Raw genomic sequence first — 17,834 nt, 5'->3', positions numbered from 1 at the left:
ATAATTCACAGTAGCACTAAACATTACAAGAGTCACCACTGTAAACAAAGGGATGGGCCAAGTGTGACAATGGCAAAGAGGGGAACAATTGCCACTGTCACATGACCACGCCACCCCTATTTTAGTCAAGTGAGAAGGGGGTCTCACTATTCCCCCCCTCTCCTCGCACAGGCCTTGGCAAGATCCCAATGTACACCAGAGTCAATACTAGGAGTTGCAAAAATGAATAGTTTATTAATTATCAGTGGCTACCAGGCGGGGCATGAAGTCCACCAGGCTGGAGGCCCTATTTCTAATAAAACCCAAAATAATAAACTTAAAGCTAAGCCTGTCCTGGCCCCCCCAAAGTCAAAGTCCCAGGGATACAGTGCAAATATGCAAAATGGAGTCTTAGCCACCAATGTCCATTCCAAATTAAATTGTAGCGAGTGGTGGTCTCCATAAGGCTTGGCAGCACGGGGTCCTCCTTGCGCTGCAGTGCCACCAATCCTGGAAAGGTAGAGAGAAGCAAGAAAAGGAAATTCAGGCCTTTATTGCTCCCGATCGCCACACACTCGAGTGTGCCGTGCCAGGCTTGATCACCTGCTGCTCTGTCCTTTAAAGCAGGTTTCCCTGGCTGAAGGGGCAGGGGACAGAGCCAAATCAGACGGGTGTGTCCTTAATTAGTGCCTGGTGCTCGTGAAAGGTGCTGCCTTCCTGTGACAATGTGATTAATAAACAAAGTGAAGAAAAAGCAAAGAAGTACTTAAAATGTACAGAAGTAGTAAAACTAACACAAGTGCAAATATAAACCCACAACAAAACACTCCATAATAAAGGAAAAAAAACAAAATAAAAAATACACCAGGCAGTTACTAGGCAACACAATCAACCCTCCTTGCACCTCTTGTAACACTTGCTCTCTCACAAAAGGAAAAGAAACAGAAAACGTAAAGTCTTAAGAACTGATGCGATAAGACACACGACATACTTTACCTACACGCATGGATTGGATATGTAGTGAATTCAGATTTTTTGCTTGTTTTTCTTACTGCAATTAATGGGGCCACCAAAGAAATCAGTGCTACAGAACAGAATAGATAATCTTTGTTGATCCTCCACATACATTACAAATGTGAATGTTTAAATATTCTATTGAAGAAAATAAATGAAGAGTTCTGTCTACATTTTTGTTTTTAAATCATATATATATATATATTTAAATCAGGGAAAACTAAAGTACCCTGTGTCTAAATGAATGATAATGCCTACTATGCAATATGTATACTCTTCCATTTCACTATACAAGACTCACAAATCTGAAAATCACCCAGTTCTGAGCAGTCTGTAGGAACATCAACATCATTATAGTCTTTGTGCTTGAGCAGGATTGATAATGAGACGTTAATGTGAAATTCTGTTTCTCAGATTAATGATGCACTGAAAAAGGGAAAAAAAATGTTTATTATATCTCAATTTGTATCCACTGTTTCAGTTTTGCATGACTTTTCCTCCCTTAATGTGGTTTACTTCCTCATCTGCAATCTTCTAAAAGGACTTCTAAAATTTCTTCTGTAACTAATTCTGAACTTATCTGAAGTCACGTACAGAGCTGCCATCTGTCCTTCTGATTTCAAAGCATTTAGAAACAGGTCAGGTTTTTAAGTTTGTCTCTAACGAGGCACAAAAAGGGAAAATGTAAAACCAGCTAATTTAAATAATTTGCTTTGCTATGGCCATCAGTGACAACCACATTATCAACCAAACTCTAGTGAGAATAATTTCCATCAGTCAAACCTCCACAGGTGTCTGATAGTTAACACTTCATATTACTTAACAATCTAAGGTACTGTCCAAAAGTTTTAGGCAGGTGTGAAAAAATGCTGAATGCTTTTAAAAATAGACATGTTAATAGATTATATTTATCAATTAACTAAATGCAAAGTGAGTGAACAGAATAAAAATCTAAATCAAATCCATATTTGGTGTGACCACCCTTTGCCTTCAAAACAGCCTCAGTTCTTCTAGGTACACTTGCACACAGTTTGTGAAGGAACTCAGCAGGTAGGTTGACCCAGACATCTTGGAGAACTAACCACAGTTCTGCTGTGGATTTAGGCAGCATCAGTTGCTTCTCTCTCTTCATGTGATCCCAGACAGACTGGATGATGTTGAGATCAGGGCTCTGTGGGGGCCATACCATCACTTCCAGGACTCCTTGTTCTTCTTTACGCTGAAGATAGTTCTTAGTGACTTTCGCTGTATGTTTGGAGTCATTGTCATGCTGCAGAATAAATTTGGGGCCAATCAGATGCCTCCCTGATGGTATTGCATGATGGATAAGTATCTGCCTATATTTCTCAGCATTGAGGAGACCATTAATTCTGACCAAATCCCCAACTCTGTTTGCAGAAATGCTGCTCAAACTTGCAAGGAACCTCCACCATGCTTCTGTTGCCTGCAGACACTCATTCATGTACCGCTCTCCAGCCCAAACTGTCTTCTGCTACAGCCAAATATTTCTAATTTTCACTCATCAGTCCAGAGCACCTGCTGCCATTTTTTTGCACCCCAGTTCCTGTGTTTTTTTGGATAGTCGAGTCACTTGGCCTTGTTGCCACGTTGGGGGTATGGCTTCTTGGCCGCAAGTCTTCCATGAAGGCCACTTCTGACCAGACTTCTCCGGACAGTAGATGGTTGTACCAGGGTCCCACTGTTTTCTGCCAATTCTGAGCTGATGGCACTGCTGGACATCTTCCAATTGTGAAGGGAAGTAAGCATGATATGTCTTTCATCTGTTGCAGTAAGTTTCCTTGGCCGACCACTGCGTCTACGGTCCTCAACATTCATTTCTTTGTGCTTCTTCAAAAGAGCTTGGACAGCACATCTGGAAACTCCTGTCTGCCTTGAAATGTCTGCCTGGGAGAGACCTTGCTGATGCAGTAGAACTACCTTGTGTCTTGTTGCTGTGCTCAGCCTTGCCATGGTGTGTGACTTTTGACAGTAAACTGTCTTACTGTCTCACCTTGTTAGCTGGGTTTGGCTGTTCCTCACCCAGTTTTATTCCTCCTGCACAGCTGTTTCTGTTTCAGTTAATGATTGTGTTTCAACCTACATATTGAATTGATGATCATTAGCAACTGTTTGGTATAATTGTTTAATCAAACACCTGACTATATGCCTACAAAATCCCTGACTGTGTGCAAGTGTACCTAGAAGTATTGATGATGTTTTCAAGGCAAAGGGTGGTCACACCAAATATGGAATTGATGTAGATTTTTCTTCTGTTCACTCACTTTGAATTTAGTTAATTGATAAATATAATTTTTATGTAAATTTTTTCACACCTGCCTAAAACTTTTGCACAATACTGTATATATAACATAGTTAGATAAGTGACAAAGTGACACATGCTCCTATTTACTGAAATTCCAAAATATGTTTTTACAATTTGTAAGGCTGTGTAATAAGAAATGTTTTCTGATATTTTATGTGAATTTCGACTTTTCCTAAACATTACACGCAGTCCAAACGATTGATGTATGATGAAACCAAGCCATCATGGTTGCATTTTACAGTGATTAGTACCTGTGTTGTTAATACACTGTATGTTTTAAGTAAACTTATAAAATAATTGTTGTAATTAAAGAAAGGACACACTTTTTAACTATTTAACTATTGTATAACAGATTTATTTACTGCATACACCGCATTAGTTCTAACAAAAAGTATTTGCTGACTATTAATACCGGAAATGCTCGAGGCCAAAGCAAGTTCAATATAACATGATTTCATTTAGAAAGCACTAAGAGTTTTTGGTCACCGAGGACTGCGTTATATCGGGGTAGAGGTGTATATGCAAGGGAAAGCTGTATTTTGTACTTCATGTACTTTTGCTGTGGGATAGAGAGTCATGCTGCTAGAGGTTCATGCTCAGTAAAGATGCCCTTGGAATAGTTTTACTCCTGTGGGACTATGAAGGTTCTACTGGTGTTCCAAAGATAAATGCTAATTAACAAGCCCTCTGACTTCTGAACCCATGAAACTCCCAACATTTCTTCTACTGCAGATTGTTTTAATTTTCACATCATCACAGGCAAGGGTTAAGGGCGAAGAATTACGTTCGGAAAATTTTATAAATAAACAATGGTAATTAATTAGTCCAACCACTGACCCATGAACCCTCCAGGAAACATTTCCCTGTCTGAAAGATTTTACACATCAAGTCAAGTCCAAAGGTAAATGTTGCGGTAGGGACCTTGAGACACATATATTCCAGCTGATTGAACGGGTTGACACTAAGCCCCGAGTCCAGCAAAAAGAACCTGAGGTTAGAAAGGGAATTTTAATTAGAACTGTGAGAGAAAGCAGCAGCGGAGATCCTGGCTTCACAGGAACAGCGTGCTTCCCACCTAGTCTGACAGGCAGCCATTGAATAAACTTGAAAAGAGCTACTTTGCCATCTACAACCTGTTCGGAAAACTAAACTTCCACTGTAGCCCGATGCCCAAAATGGCTTAAATTGGAGAAAAAAGACTTGCAGTAAAAACAGAGGCATCAGGGATTTTCCGGGTGTATTTGAGAACCATGGAAGTGACGTACGGGAGTGCAGGAAGCTTTGGTTTCCAAACCAGTACCAAGCTAGGCCACCTGCAACCTGCCAGGGGCTTCCACATGGAGTCCTATATAAAAAGTCCTACTGCTTGATTCTTTACAGGAGTCCACCTGGTTTGTTTGTATGTATGATGTTTTAAAGTACATACAAGAGATGGTGTTTCTACAGTCCAATTTTTAACAAGGAAAGTATGTAACCACATTGAATACACTATTTTAGTTTATCCTCAGAAGTCACCATGATACCAGTCTGTGTAAAGATATATATTGTTTGCACTGGAAAGGGACAGTACCTCATTGGCTTAATTTCTCTCAAAAAACTATTAAAAAAGTACTCAGTCACACGCAAACTGAGTTTCAGATACACAGGACTTGTGTTTGCTTTTTGTTTATGAACATTCTTTTCCTGACATCTGTCACAGAACCTATATTGATTGTTTTTGTTCTCATTGTATGATTTTGTTCTTTGTTTCTTGAGTGTTTTTATAGACTTTTTAGCACAGTAAGCTATTTCAAAGCCATGAATAGCAGAACTTATCTTTTTCCTTCTCAGTACTTCTGACATTGATGTCAGCCAAGCAGACAGTAGAGATATAAAGGCAAGAGATCCATAAAATAAAAATAAATGAGAAAATGTTGAGACTGTGATTAAAAACAACAACAACCACAACAACAACAAACAAAAAAACTACAGAACTCATTGTATTGTAAAGATCCCCATGGAGACAATTCAGTCCTTTGGTGACAAAAGAGGAACATGTTACACAGAGAAAGCTCATTCCATAGAACAGGCTTTTACAGATTATATCTCTTTAGTTTGTCCTCAGAACGTGAGAACTTGGGGTCTCAGAGAGCTATCAGATAGCAGGAGCCAACTTCTTAGCATTCAAATCTGCAATGCCTCGCACTTTTACAATTTATATCTTAGTCCACAATAAACTATATATTCACACAATGGGGAAGGTGAAGCTATCAGACACAAACTCATGCACAGCTACAGACTTTACAAAATGCTTCTACTGCCCCCTAGTGCTACTAAAAAAATGTATTCTACTCAATTTTACAAATACAATTAATTGATTTTGGTAATGAAATCACAACAATTTATATTTGCATTTAATTGCATTTAGTAGCAGAGATTTAATTATCTATTTTTACCGAATAACAGTGCCTATAGGACATATTCACCCTCCTCAGACATTTTCACATTTTCATTTGTTACAACCTGAAATCTTGATGTATTTTAACAGGGTTTTTTTTCATCTTCTAATCTACACAACCTACTCCACACATTCAATGTGGTGAAAAATGGTATGGCGAAAAAACAAATCAATTAAAAATAGAAATCTTAAAAGTCTTCATTAGATATGTATTCACCCCCTTTGCTATGCCACTCCTAAATAAGCTCAAGTGTAACCAATTGCCTTCAGAATTCACACAATAAGTTGAATGAAATCTATCTGTGTGAAATATCATGTGATTTTAGATTAAATACACCTGTCTCTGTAGGGTTCTAGTATAGTGAATATGTTTATTACAAAAAATAAATACAGGTTAACTTGGAGCTCTCCTTTCAGATGAAGTGAAGAAAAGAACTAAGATGTGAGTTGGAGAATCTTCAGAGATAGAGAATAATTTGCAGTCTTATGTATCAGAGCTGACTACACCTTGTTAAAATCCTATTGTACACATGGAATTACCACATGCATAATAATTAACATATGCCCAGGATTATTACTGTTGTAATTATTGTTGTTGTTTGATGTGTTGATTACAACTGATCAGCGTTCGTCGGGCAGCTGATGTTATCAAAGCCATTGTTTTAAGTCCTCAGACAAATACCAAATGACCTCAACTTTTATAATGTTTGTGAAATAACCTAAAGACAATAGTTGTAATGCAAATCTGTGGCAAGACTTGCAGATTGCAGTCCACCAACAATCTCCATCCAACTTGACACAATTGTGTCAATGTAGTGTGTGCAGGTCGGATTCACACCGCGCTCCACCACAGTAGAGTGATAAACCAACTGTTGTTTCACAAAAAAATGATCTCGCCTCCTCAAAGTGTTAGGTTGTGTAAATCAAAAGAAACAAAATCCCATTTAAATGCAATATTTCAGGTTGAGAAATGTGTATACTTCCTGTGTGTGTTGCAACCATTTTAGTCACCATTACCACCATAGACAATAGAATTTATTTTAGTTACCCACATTGTTTGTAGATGTGAGAACACGCAGACTACTGTTCTCCTGCAAGATCTTTTAATTATTATTATTATTATTATTATCAACATCATCATTAGTATGTTGCTTATGTCATTTTTACTGGATTTGATTATCTAGAATTTACAAAATTAAAGCACACCCTGACAAACATACAGACAGAACAGGTGTGAAGTGGTAACATATTAAGCATTAAGCCCTTTCAAATGCCATTGCCCTCTACGACAATGTAATGACTGAATGACCGATACTAACAGATTGTAATCTATCTATTAATGAACTTCATACTGTAATAACTTCTGGGGTACATACTCTTATACAGTGCTAACAGACATAGGGGTTGTAACCTACTTGCTATTACTACTGTTACACTGTCACACACTGTCACTGCTACAGAGATTACTGCTTCTAGCATGACTTACTTGTTTTGACTTTAATCATAGTAACCGGAGAGAACTGGTCCAGGGGTTAACAACTGGCAATGAACAAACATATATGGTCAATGTCTTTTTAATGTATGCTGTAAGGCAGAGCATAGGTTAATGTTGCTGTTAATCTAATATATTCACAGCCTTCCTCCTTTTTCCTCTCAGTCTGTGAGAGGGTCTCAGGGTTTGGCCACTTGCTCTTGTAAGAGTCGTGTCACTAAATAAAAGAGCAATTTCTGTTTGGAAACAGATTTTTTTTTTCCATTGCTTACTTATCCATACATGTCAAAACTATGGAGAGGGTGGGGTAACGCTGGAATAAGGTGGATGAAATCAACCAAGGACTTGTAGGCATTTGGCAACAACTGATAGTTAGATAATGAATGATTATTATACTCACCCCACCATTAATCATTCTTGAATGGAAAAAATGTAAACAATAAAAGGAAGTCCTAATAAAATGTATAATTAGATTTATTAAAATAAATGTCTATGTACATTTTTGGTAAATAAAGAAGAGCAACATGTATATTATTTGACTGGGCTGCAGATGAGTCCGGATTCAAAAGCATCTGTTTTGAGTTCAGATCTCTTTACACCAACTATATTTATATTAACCATAATTCAACTGCTGCATTCCTACAATGGTATTCTTACAGCTCATTCTTGTCTACATCACACATGATCTCCTTGCCAACCTGGGACATATGTAGAGCCGTAACCTAAATAAAATCAAAACAAGATGTTTTGCTTTATAACACTGACCTCTTGTGTACACCTACTGTCATTTATTTGTATGTATGTACAGTGGCTCTGAAAAGTATCCACCCCCTTGGACTTTTCCATATTTCGTTGTGTTACAATATGAAGTCAGAATGGATTTCATCAGGAGTGTTTGCCACTGATCAACACAGAAAATGTCCATAATGTCAAAGTGAAAAATATAATCTGCAAATTGTTCTAAATGTATTACAAATACAAAACAGAAAATAATTGAATGCATAACTAATCACCCCCTAGACCTACCTGATTGAGCTGTGGGGAAACCAGTTAGTTGAATAGAGTCCAATTAAGGTGTGTCACATGATTTCAGGTTAAATACACCTGTCTCTGGGATAACTACAGTAGCCTGTGTCTAATGTCCCGTTTCCACTAGCCACGTTTTAGCCGGGCCAGGGGGTTTCCACTGGGGCTCCGCTGCACCTCCGCCCGGACTAGATTCAGGAGCGCAGTTTGGCACATTGTGTCGGCTGAGTCCCAAATTGGTCCGGGTCAGTATTGTGACGTCACTGCAGCGCCACTGCATCTGGAAACTGCAGTAATGGCGATCGCTCTCCATGCCGGAGATTAGGTAGAAACTTTTCCAAAGAAGCAATATGTGCGTTTACATTGGAAATTATTCATCTGGAGCAGTTATGAATGCACGATGGAAAAGTGCCACAGGATGGATTGCTGGGCACAGAAAGACATTTAAGAGAACAGATAGCGAACATCCTGACAGAGAAATGACTGCATCGGACTGAATACAATGTGTCCTGACGAAATACATTGCTCATTGTTATAAATACACGCAAATATGGAATATTCGTCCTGGATCTAAATTAAATGTCCCCATGTCTTGTAAATTATCTCAAAATGATTTAAATGGCACGGTTTTTAGCTTCTGTTTAAAACTATTACAATGTTTAAAACAGAGGCTAATTTGTATGTGATCAATCGCATGAAGAATCGTATATTTGAATTATATTTGTAATCCCTCATCATCGCTATAACTATATTTTAAAGGTAATCCAAGCATTTTGCACATTGATAAAGCTGCAGGTATACAGAGAAAACATGCTAACAATGAATTTGAGAAAACTGTTCCAGTATGGATGCCAGAGTGTTGTAGCCGTGTTTATATACACATGTATGAGTTTTGCCGTCTGTGACTGTCACACTGTATATGTCATGATATATAGATATGTAGTGACTACAGGACAGATTTAAACCCATGCAACGCAACTCATTCCCCCACAGATGAATAATAAGGGAGAATATGTAGGATACTTAAATGAAGCTATACAGGGAGAAGCAACACGGATATTTACGATGCGCTGCTAAACACAATACACTTGATGACATTTTAAGTGATGTCATTTGTTTTATATATTGTTTCAATGTGTCCCGGTTTCTACTTTTGAATTTCTGGTATACCTATAATAAGACTGTGTTAGATATTGTAAAAACGTTTCAGCCCACAGTTTATTGCACTGTAATGTGTCCCAGTCTCTTCCAGCTGTGGCAGCACAGTGAGTGGAAACGCTGCAGCGCCCAGATTGACAGTGAATGATAATGCCATAGCAATATGTATACTCTTCCGTTTCACAGAGAGCCACTGTATCTGCAGGTATTTTAGCTAACATGACCTAAAAATAAAACTATCTTTAGGTTTCTTTTCAAAATACATGTGTGTGCCACTTGCTAGCGCATACATCCACGATTGCAATCACCTGTAGCTGGTTATTTTTCAGTTCAGATCCTCACAAAGATTAACATATTCTTCCTTAATCCTTTTACACGTTATTTCCAATATCCATATAGTGTAGAATGTAAAGCACAAAGCCTCTGACCACAGATGCCCGAGCCAGACGTCTTAAGTAATCATATGAATTCAGTAAAGTGGTAGTGAAACAACTTTGGTACTGAAAAGCTCATAAATGGGTATACAGGAGCCATTTTTCTTATAACCTCACACTTACGTGGAAGTTAAGATCAAGATCAAAGCCGTCTTATTTGGATATCCCGCGGGGATTTCTGCGCACAATTGCAACTTTTCTCTTACCAAAATAATCCTGCAGGATACCAACAATACCTACAGGACTGTTTTTTGTGTGGAAGCGTTTTCATATCCTGGTGAACGATGACGTTGCCTTTAGGTTATACAAGGATGAGACAATGGTACAGACTGTTCATTCATTTCGAGAGAAAATGAGTCACATTTCTCCCCCTGTCGTGGACAGATCCCCTTCAAACCGTGGAGCTGGAAGACCTGCGAGGTGAAGTGTATCTATATCTGTCTTCACTCAACGATTTGTATGTGAGCAGTGTGGTTACATAGTTCACAATATTTTGCTTTTGTGTTACATTAAAAGTGAATAACATAACGCAACCTCCTACCTGCACGGGCCCGCCTGTGTGTGTTTAAGTGTGCCTGTGGTAGATTAAGAAATACAGCAGATCAACACATTTTGCTTAAATGCTTGTGCTGTTTTCCATTAAGCAAGACTGTTTAATAACATGTTAGCCCTGGACGCAGATCATCTCTTTATGTCGAGTGAACGATGAAGTCGGACGGGCTGAACTTGGCGCTGCTCTTTGTCTGCTGCTTTTTGTCTGAATCCACAGGTAAGGGCGCTTTTGTCCATTTAAATGTTGTGAATTAAATTAAAAAAGAGTAATGGGGTGATATTGAGCATGTCCCCGTGTTTATTGATTGAGGATTTATATTATAATTATTATTTTACCGTAAACGCCGGACGTCTCTGAAAGCGGTGATCAGACAATAATGGAGCATTGTTGAAAACAATGAGTTCGTTGTGATTAAGCAGCTTTTTATTTATTTTCTTTTGCAATGAATACCAATCTTAATGAACAGACTGAACAAAAACACAACAAAATAAGTTTGTTTTTTGGTAGTTTTGTATTGACAAAAAGATGTTTCTGCAGTAACAAACTCATGCCAAGACGAAGTGTAATCTGTATGGTTTTAAATAGGGGGTCAATAAAACGTTAATTTGCAAATAATTTCCAAAATAAAAATGTTATCAAACTTTAATAAATCAGATTTCGCTTTGTAAAACTTTTTGTGCTTGTTTTCTGGGAGTATTCCTCTTTAAAATAAATCAATTTTTACTTGTAGAGCGCTTTACAGACAGCTAAACAAATCAACCCCCACCCCCCAAAAATAAAAATAAATAAAAATCTAATTATAGTGTAGGCTATAATTTAACTATAAAATAGATTGCAACCAGACAGAACTGTGGAAAAAGACCAAATCACTGCCAGTAGTGAAAATGATTTCATGAATAATATTCAAATGAGTAAAAAATCCGCTCAGTACTCTAATGACTAGAGACAAAATTAATGAACCTCAGTATCTGGGTTTTCTTTTCCATTCATTTGATAAACCCATGCACAGACAGTGTGATTGAAGTTTGTTAACCGCGTCTGGTACGGTTGTGTATTTTGTTAACGCACACACACACACACAAATACCTCACAACAATTAAAATTATATTTAAAATGTTAAATCCGTGATGCTCTTGTAAATCGGTGCATCTATATACCCAAACAAGTCCCGGGCAGGTTTTGTAACTAAACTTCCGACTTACTATATTTATGGAGCTGTTGTTTGATTTAGCAGTGCTGGTATGTGGTAGAAACACCCAGTTCTTGCGGTCCTTGATCATTTTTTTCACTGCCACGGATAATGCACTCTGCACTGTATGCGCCGACGCTGCTGCTTTTAAAAATAGTTGTGTTTTAACACCACTGCGGTTTCGTTTTGCTTTATAAAAGTTGTATATATATATATATATTTATATTTATACAAATGTCTTTACAACGAGGAAAACGAACATTTATTTTAGATCCACAGTAACTGGCCTAAAGTATCTGATCTGTGTTGTGTTTTCGTGCTAGATAAACATAATGAAAGGAAGAAAAACTAATGAAGTGGCCAATGAATAACTTATAAATCCTGATCATTCTCTGCATGGGGTGGTTCATACACAAGATAAGAGGTATGGGAATTTTTGGGGTTGCTCTGTGATTGGATGGTTTCTCATAATGTATAATCCCCACACAATCCTCATAAGCCATCATTATTATTTTTTTCTTAGCAGAAGCCCTTGTCCAGGGCGACTTACAAAATATTAGAGCAATACAAAGTGCAAAAATACAGTGCAATTCAAAGCATAATACATTTTACAAATTTCAATGTACACAAGTGTATACGAGATATACATTAAACAATATATGGGGTCTTACATCCTAGAATGTAAAAGCTGATAAGTGCAGAAAATATGTTAGGTCACAGTCAACGGCCATTAAAAGCACATTAGTTTTACCTTAACTATTTTATAAATATACCTATTAGTAATTATTATTATTATTTATTTATTGGCAGATGCCCTTATCCAGGGCAATTTACAACACACACGTGCAATACAAAGTGCAAAAATACAGTTCAGTACAAGGCATCAAACATTACAAATTCAGATTTACATAATACAAAACAATTCAAAGCATAATACATTTTACAAATGTCAATGTACAAAAGTGAATACAATAAATGAGGTATTACATCCTGGATAGTAAAAGCTGAGTGCAGACAAGATGTTAGGTCAGAGTCAAGGTCTACAGGAAAGGGAGCAAAGGGGAAATCAAAATAATACAAGTACAAGTAATGCAAATACACAAAATATGCAATGCCTAAATATATACATTGCTGAAAAAGAAGGCTGAAGGAGGAGTTTTTTAAGTGCATTATTATGACTAATGAACTTCTGTAAACTTACGAATAAAAAAATGAATAATAAATTGTACCTTGGATGCACTAGTATAAAGAACAGCCGGGGATATCTGTGACTCGTGCTCTCATTAGCGTTTTTGATTGATGTCTGATCCCAGCTGAGTTCGAGGTCCATACTCCACTGCAGTCGGTTGTGGCAGTGCACGGACGACCAGCAGAGCTGCAGTGTTTGTACTCCCTGAGCCCTGAATCACCGCTGGATCGGCTGGTTCTGACATGGCAGCGGGTGGACAACGCACAGGTGGTGCACAGCTTTTACTATGGCAAGGACCAGCTGGACAGACAAAATGAGTGGTACCGAGGCCGGACCAGTCTGTACATCTCCGAACTGCTTCACGGAAATGCCTCACTGAGACTTGACCCTGTGTGGCAGAATGACACCGCAGAATACCTGTGTTCCGTCACCAATCTGAAGGGAACTGGCAAGGCTACAGTCAACCTGGACTTCGCAGGTAGAGCGTGGGATTTGTTATCTCCCACTGGTTATGTTTTAATATTTTCTTTAAGTAGTGTAACACATTTCTAGTATTGATCAGCAACTATATTGAACTTATCCAGATTACTTCATTTTGGCTCATACAGGGTCTTTGTGTATTGGCCTTTCTTTCAGTGTCTTGCGAAGTCTGTAGCAGACAAAGACTCTCAGTTCTCAAAACATCAGATTTTTCTTGACTTGATTCTGCCTAATTATTCCCATATATGGAGTTTTCTTTGTTCGCTTTTGAAGTTTTGACCTATAATAACCGCCCCTATTTTTGCTTGGGGCTCAGAACCTTCATTCAGATTCCTTACACATCAGATTTCTTACAGTATGGAACAGCTTTCCCATCTGGTGCTTCTGGTACATTAGGATTACCGCTGAATTGCAATGCAAAATTAATTGACAACCATTCAACACCTGTTTGTCCTAGTTTGTCACATTTTGCACAACACTAATGCGGGAAGGCTGAATTACCTTTCCTTATAAGGGTCAGGCCTGAATGGTTCCCAAAAACATACAAGAGAAGCAGCCCCAGGGAACGAAATGTCATAATTTTGGATCATAACATCTATGGAGTGAATCTATAAAGCCACCGTGTTAAGTATCAAACTGGGCCCTGGAAGATCTAAGCCCCCATGAATAACTTTTTCAAACAGTCCCATTCAGTTGTAAATTTAAGTCCCAGGAAGCCCCATAGCTGTTCACTTTTGAGCTCAAGTCCATTGTTCCCAACAGGATTGTGTTTCACTTTGCCATCTGACTCACCACCCCACCCCCATCCAGTCTAGGTTTGGCAGTGTTATAAACATTGGCTTTATGTCCCTTATTTCTTTTCTTTTTTACAGCATACTACACAGAACCTCACCTAAGCATCAAGGTCCGGTCCAAGAGCACCACATTCCTGTATGAAAGTCAGGGTTTCCCACAGCCTAAGATACAGTGGTTGAACTTGGATGGCCAAAACATTTCTCACCAGACGGATATTTGTCAGCATCCCACAGAGAGCCAGCTGCTCTTGCTAAGGAGCCAGATTGAGGTTGACTTGAGGCAGGGTGTAAACTACACATTCATCATGAAGAACCCAGTTCTCAACCAGCTCATCATGAGGACGGTCAAATTAAGGAAAGGTAAATTGCTCAATTTTATTGTGTAAAGCAGGGATGCCCAATCCTTACCCTGGAGGTCCACTGTCCACCAGATTTGCCAGCTCTCTTCAAAACCACTGACCCCTTCCGAACTGGGAAGAGTAGTTAATTAAGTCAAGTTACCACACTAATAATGTTCGCCAGGTGATCAAGCAATGAACTGGAATGAAAACCTACAGACACTGTGACCCCACCTGGTGGGAATTCCCTAGATGGGAACCTAGAACCCCTGCTGTAAAGGATGAGAGGGGATGAAATTGGAACAAGAAAAGTTTAGGTCAAACCCTATAGAGGTATTTATGGAACCTCGCACCACTGGTCCATTACAGTAGGGCTATTTCTGAGCTAACCTCATAAGGGTAGGATTAGCTACAGAATGAATACACCTGATGATTTTACATATGCAGCTAGACACAAGATAAGGTCAAAGCTATTAAAATAGGTCTAGGAACAGTATCTCTAAACAGAAAACAGGTTAACACATTGCCACAGAAACCCAATACTCTAATCCTTGTGGGTTGGGTGTATTCCTTTGAATATCTATATATATAACCTGAAACCAGAGAAGCTCAAATTAACTGGAGTTAACAGCTAGGTAACTGAATTACTGAGCATATAATCACAGAGCAATGATGGAGTAAGTGCATAACTCCCACCAGAAACATTATGGCCAGCCCCCTCCCTTTCTTTTTAAAGCTGCATCCATCAATTAAATCCCTACTGGAGTGAAAAAGTATACAATGTTATCTTGTCTTCAAGAGAAGCCAGTTTATTGAATGGCATGATTAATGTTCTGTCTGTTTTAACCCCCCAGATGCAGATGAAGAGCTGACTGACTGCCCGAGAGACAAATGGACTGTCACTGTCCCATTTGTAATGTTATTTATTATCTGTGGAGCATTGTGGGTAATTTACAGAAATTGCTTAAAAAACAGAACAGAAAAAAAAATTGCAACTAATCAACATTAGGTGATAAGTATTTGGACCATTTTTCGAAACCTGGAAAATAATTGTGGATATAATGAGTTATAAGGTTATTGGGTTGAAACTAATGCCACAATGTTAAAGAAAGAAAACTGCTGTCCTTAAACTAACATACAGCAACAGCATTCAGGCTGTTAATTATAAACTTTTGTTTCATATTGAAGAGAGAACTAGAAATGCCATTTTTTCTTGAGCATGTAGACATTTAGACACTTTAAGTATTTACTTTGAGACCCCAGTTATAATCTCCTCTCACAGACTAGATTATTTTTACAATATTGAGGGCCAAAGGCAGGACAGACACAACAACAAAGCTGTTACACACATTCATTGAATTCCAGGGAGAGAATTAAAGATAAACCACCTAATAGCTGCAATTTATAGCAATTCAGTTTAAGAGTTTAACTTTGTCTGATGTAGAAAAGCAATAATGTATTAATGTATCTGTTTTGTAATTGTATTTTAATCTGTTGACTAGTACATTTTTTACATTTTAATGATTTTTTCTTAGGTTTGTATTAATAAACATATTTTGGTAATGATGGGATTTTATTTATTTGCTTTACATTTTAAAAGGTTCAGACATTTTTCTTTCTGTAGATGAAGACAGGGGTGGAGGAATTTGTTTGTTCCATAGGACTTTTTAAATTTTGCTCAGTCTTTTCAATAGCATACAGCCTTTACAAACAGAAATGTGTGAGCTCTGAATAGGTTTCCTATCCCTTTCCTGGAAAAACCTGTATTTTAGCTTCACGTCTGCTCTTTGCAACTGCATACTCTGTAAAGAAATCAACTTTGTCTGCCAAAAAGTGTGTCATCAGTTAAACACTATACAATACCAGGGAAAGTGATTGTAAAACTGAGATGTTTTGCACCAGCTAACAGGAGGTGACTCAAATTTTGCACAGGCTTATATACTCTTCAGTCCAGGTCTTCACAGTAGTAATGAATCACAGTGCTGTTGCTGTGCTGACCAAACAAGACAATCCGTGGGAGCTTGAGTTCCTCCAAGGCCTTCTGCAAACTTCCATATCTCGTGTTTACAGAAGCCCCATTCCTTAATTGGGAATTATCTTGGTAGCTTACCATTTCTATTCTGGGCAAAAGTATTTCTAGGCCAAATAAATTAAACTGACAGGGGAACCCATAAAAATAAAGAGAAAATCTTAAGTTCATGGCATCTCTGCCTAGATGCAGTAGATTACCCTAGTACTTCATACTATTATACACAAATCTACTGCCCTGCTGACAGAACATTCAACTCAAAGTCAAGTCAAACTATGTTCCCATAGATTCATTGTTACACATCAATGTATTTAAAAAAGATGGATTAGTGAATAAACTTCAAGGACGAATAAACAGAAAATGTATACAATAGGACATGTATTATTCATTTTTGTTTCCAAGAAGCAAAAATACATAAATTGCTGCCACTGGACCCAACTCAGGTTGAGGTTAAAGTGGTTTCAAGCAGTAGACTAGCTTATTCACTTGAACCAGCAGTAGAATAGCTTATTCACCATGAATAGACCAGCTCAATACCAGCACTGACCAGTGTAAGAATTTTTATTATTGCTCAGCAACTATATTGAACTTCTCCAAATTACTTGATTGTGGCTCATACAGGACCTGTGTGCACCTGTCTCTTTCTGTGTCCTGAGAAGTGTATAGCAGACAGAAACACTCAGTTCTCAAAACATCTGATTTCCCTGGCCTTGATACTTTCAGGGGATGAGGTAAACATGGCTATATTGATAATTAACCTTCCTGATGTAAGTGAGAGTCATCCACAAGGTCACAGAAGTGGTCCGGTGGAAATGTACCAGAGGGTTTGACATATCTACTAATTTGCTGTATTGTTGATTATTCAGTAGCCAATATGTTAGCTTTTTTTTATTAATCAGTGTTTAATGCATATTCACTGATTCTTCTTAATTATTCCCATATATAGACTTTCTTTGTTCGCTTTTGAGATCTTGACCTATATAGTTTTGTTCGTGGCTCAGAGCCTTTGCTGACCCCATATCTCCTTCACCTGTTCCTCTAGATGATTTTATTACCATTATACAATATTCATCTTATTGATTCACTGTGGTCCTGTGGATTGCTTACATATCAGATTTCTTACACCAGCTTCAGTCTATAGCTGGTCAATGTTGGAATTCAATGCACATTTTGCCCCATAAACCCCCCTTTTAATATTTTAGCTTGCTGCGCAAATATTTTTCTATTTAGGTGTGCTGATATTTTTAAATGTGAAATGTGTGTGAAATTTGTTTTTCCAGATCTGTCTTCTGTTTTATGTTTGTTTTTTTTGGTCAACGATTAATGTTTCATGCCTTGTGTAAATTTTACTCTTAAAAAAAAAAACAAAAAAAAAAACATGTTTCTACATTGTTGGCAT

The 17,834-nt window shown here is 37.9% G+C and overlaps 1 protein-coding gene and 1 long non-coding RNA gene across 2 annotated transcripts; one reads left to right on the top strand and one right to left on the bottom strand.

The window, feature by feature from the left end:
- Positions 1–208: 208 nt before the first annotated feature.
- Positions 209–8,864, bottom strand: LOC136763379 (uncharacterized). Its single transcript, XR_010820976.1, has 2 exons — positions 8,272–8,864; positions 209–489 (listed from the first exon to the last, which is right to left on the bottom strand). It is a non-coding gene; the product is annotated as an uncharacterized LOC136763379 (long non-coding RNA).
- A 1,130-nt stretch (positions 8,865–9,994) lies between these two features.
- Positions 9,995–15,972, top strand: LOC136763378 (CD276 antigen). Its single transcript, XM_066717346.1, has 5 exons — positions 9,995–10,283; positions 10,544–10,632; positions 12,919–13,272; positions 14,147–14,428; positions 15,261–15,972. Exons 2-5 carry the CDS (start codon positions 10,569–10,571, stop codon positions 15,413–15,415), a joined length of 855 nt encoding a protein of 284 aa, XP_066573443.1. The 5' UTR covers positions 9,995–10,283; positions 10,544–10,568; the 3' UTR covers positions 15,416–15,972.
- The last annotated feature ends 1,862 nt before the right edge of the window (positions 15,973–17,834 follow it).

The sequence above is a fragment of the Amia ocellicauda genome, chromosome 11 (genome assembly GCF_036373705.1).
Source record: "Amia ocellicauda isolate fAmiCal2 chromosome 11, fAmiCal2.hap1, whole genome shotgun sequence".
Taxonomy (NCBI): Eukaryota; Metazoa; Chordata; class Actinopteri; order Amiiformes; family Amiidae; genus Amia; species Amia ocellicauda.
Note: the sequence above shows the minus strand (reverse complement) of the source record. Positions and strands in the feature narration are given on the sequence as shown.

What these genes read in the sequence shown, in the direction of transcription:
- LOC136763378 (XM_066717346.1), top strand. Translation starts at nt 10,569, where the DNA reads ATGAAGTCGGACGGGCTGAACTTGGCGCTGCTCTTTGTCTGCTGCTTT. An exon ending in CTTTTTGTCTGAATCCACAG is followed by an intron (nt 10,633 to 12,918) that starts GTAAGGGCGCTT and finishes GTCTGATCCCAG; the next exon opens with CTGAGTTCGAGGTCCATACT. An exon ending in GACGGTCAAATTAAGGAAAG is followed by an intron (nt 14,429 to 15,260) that starts GTAAATTGCTCA and finishes TTAACCCCCCAG; the next exon opens with ATGCAGATGAAGAGCTGACT.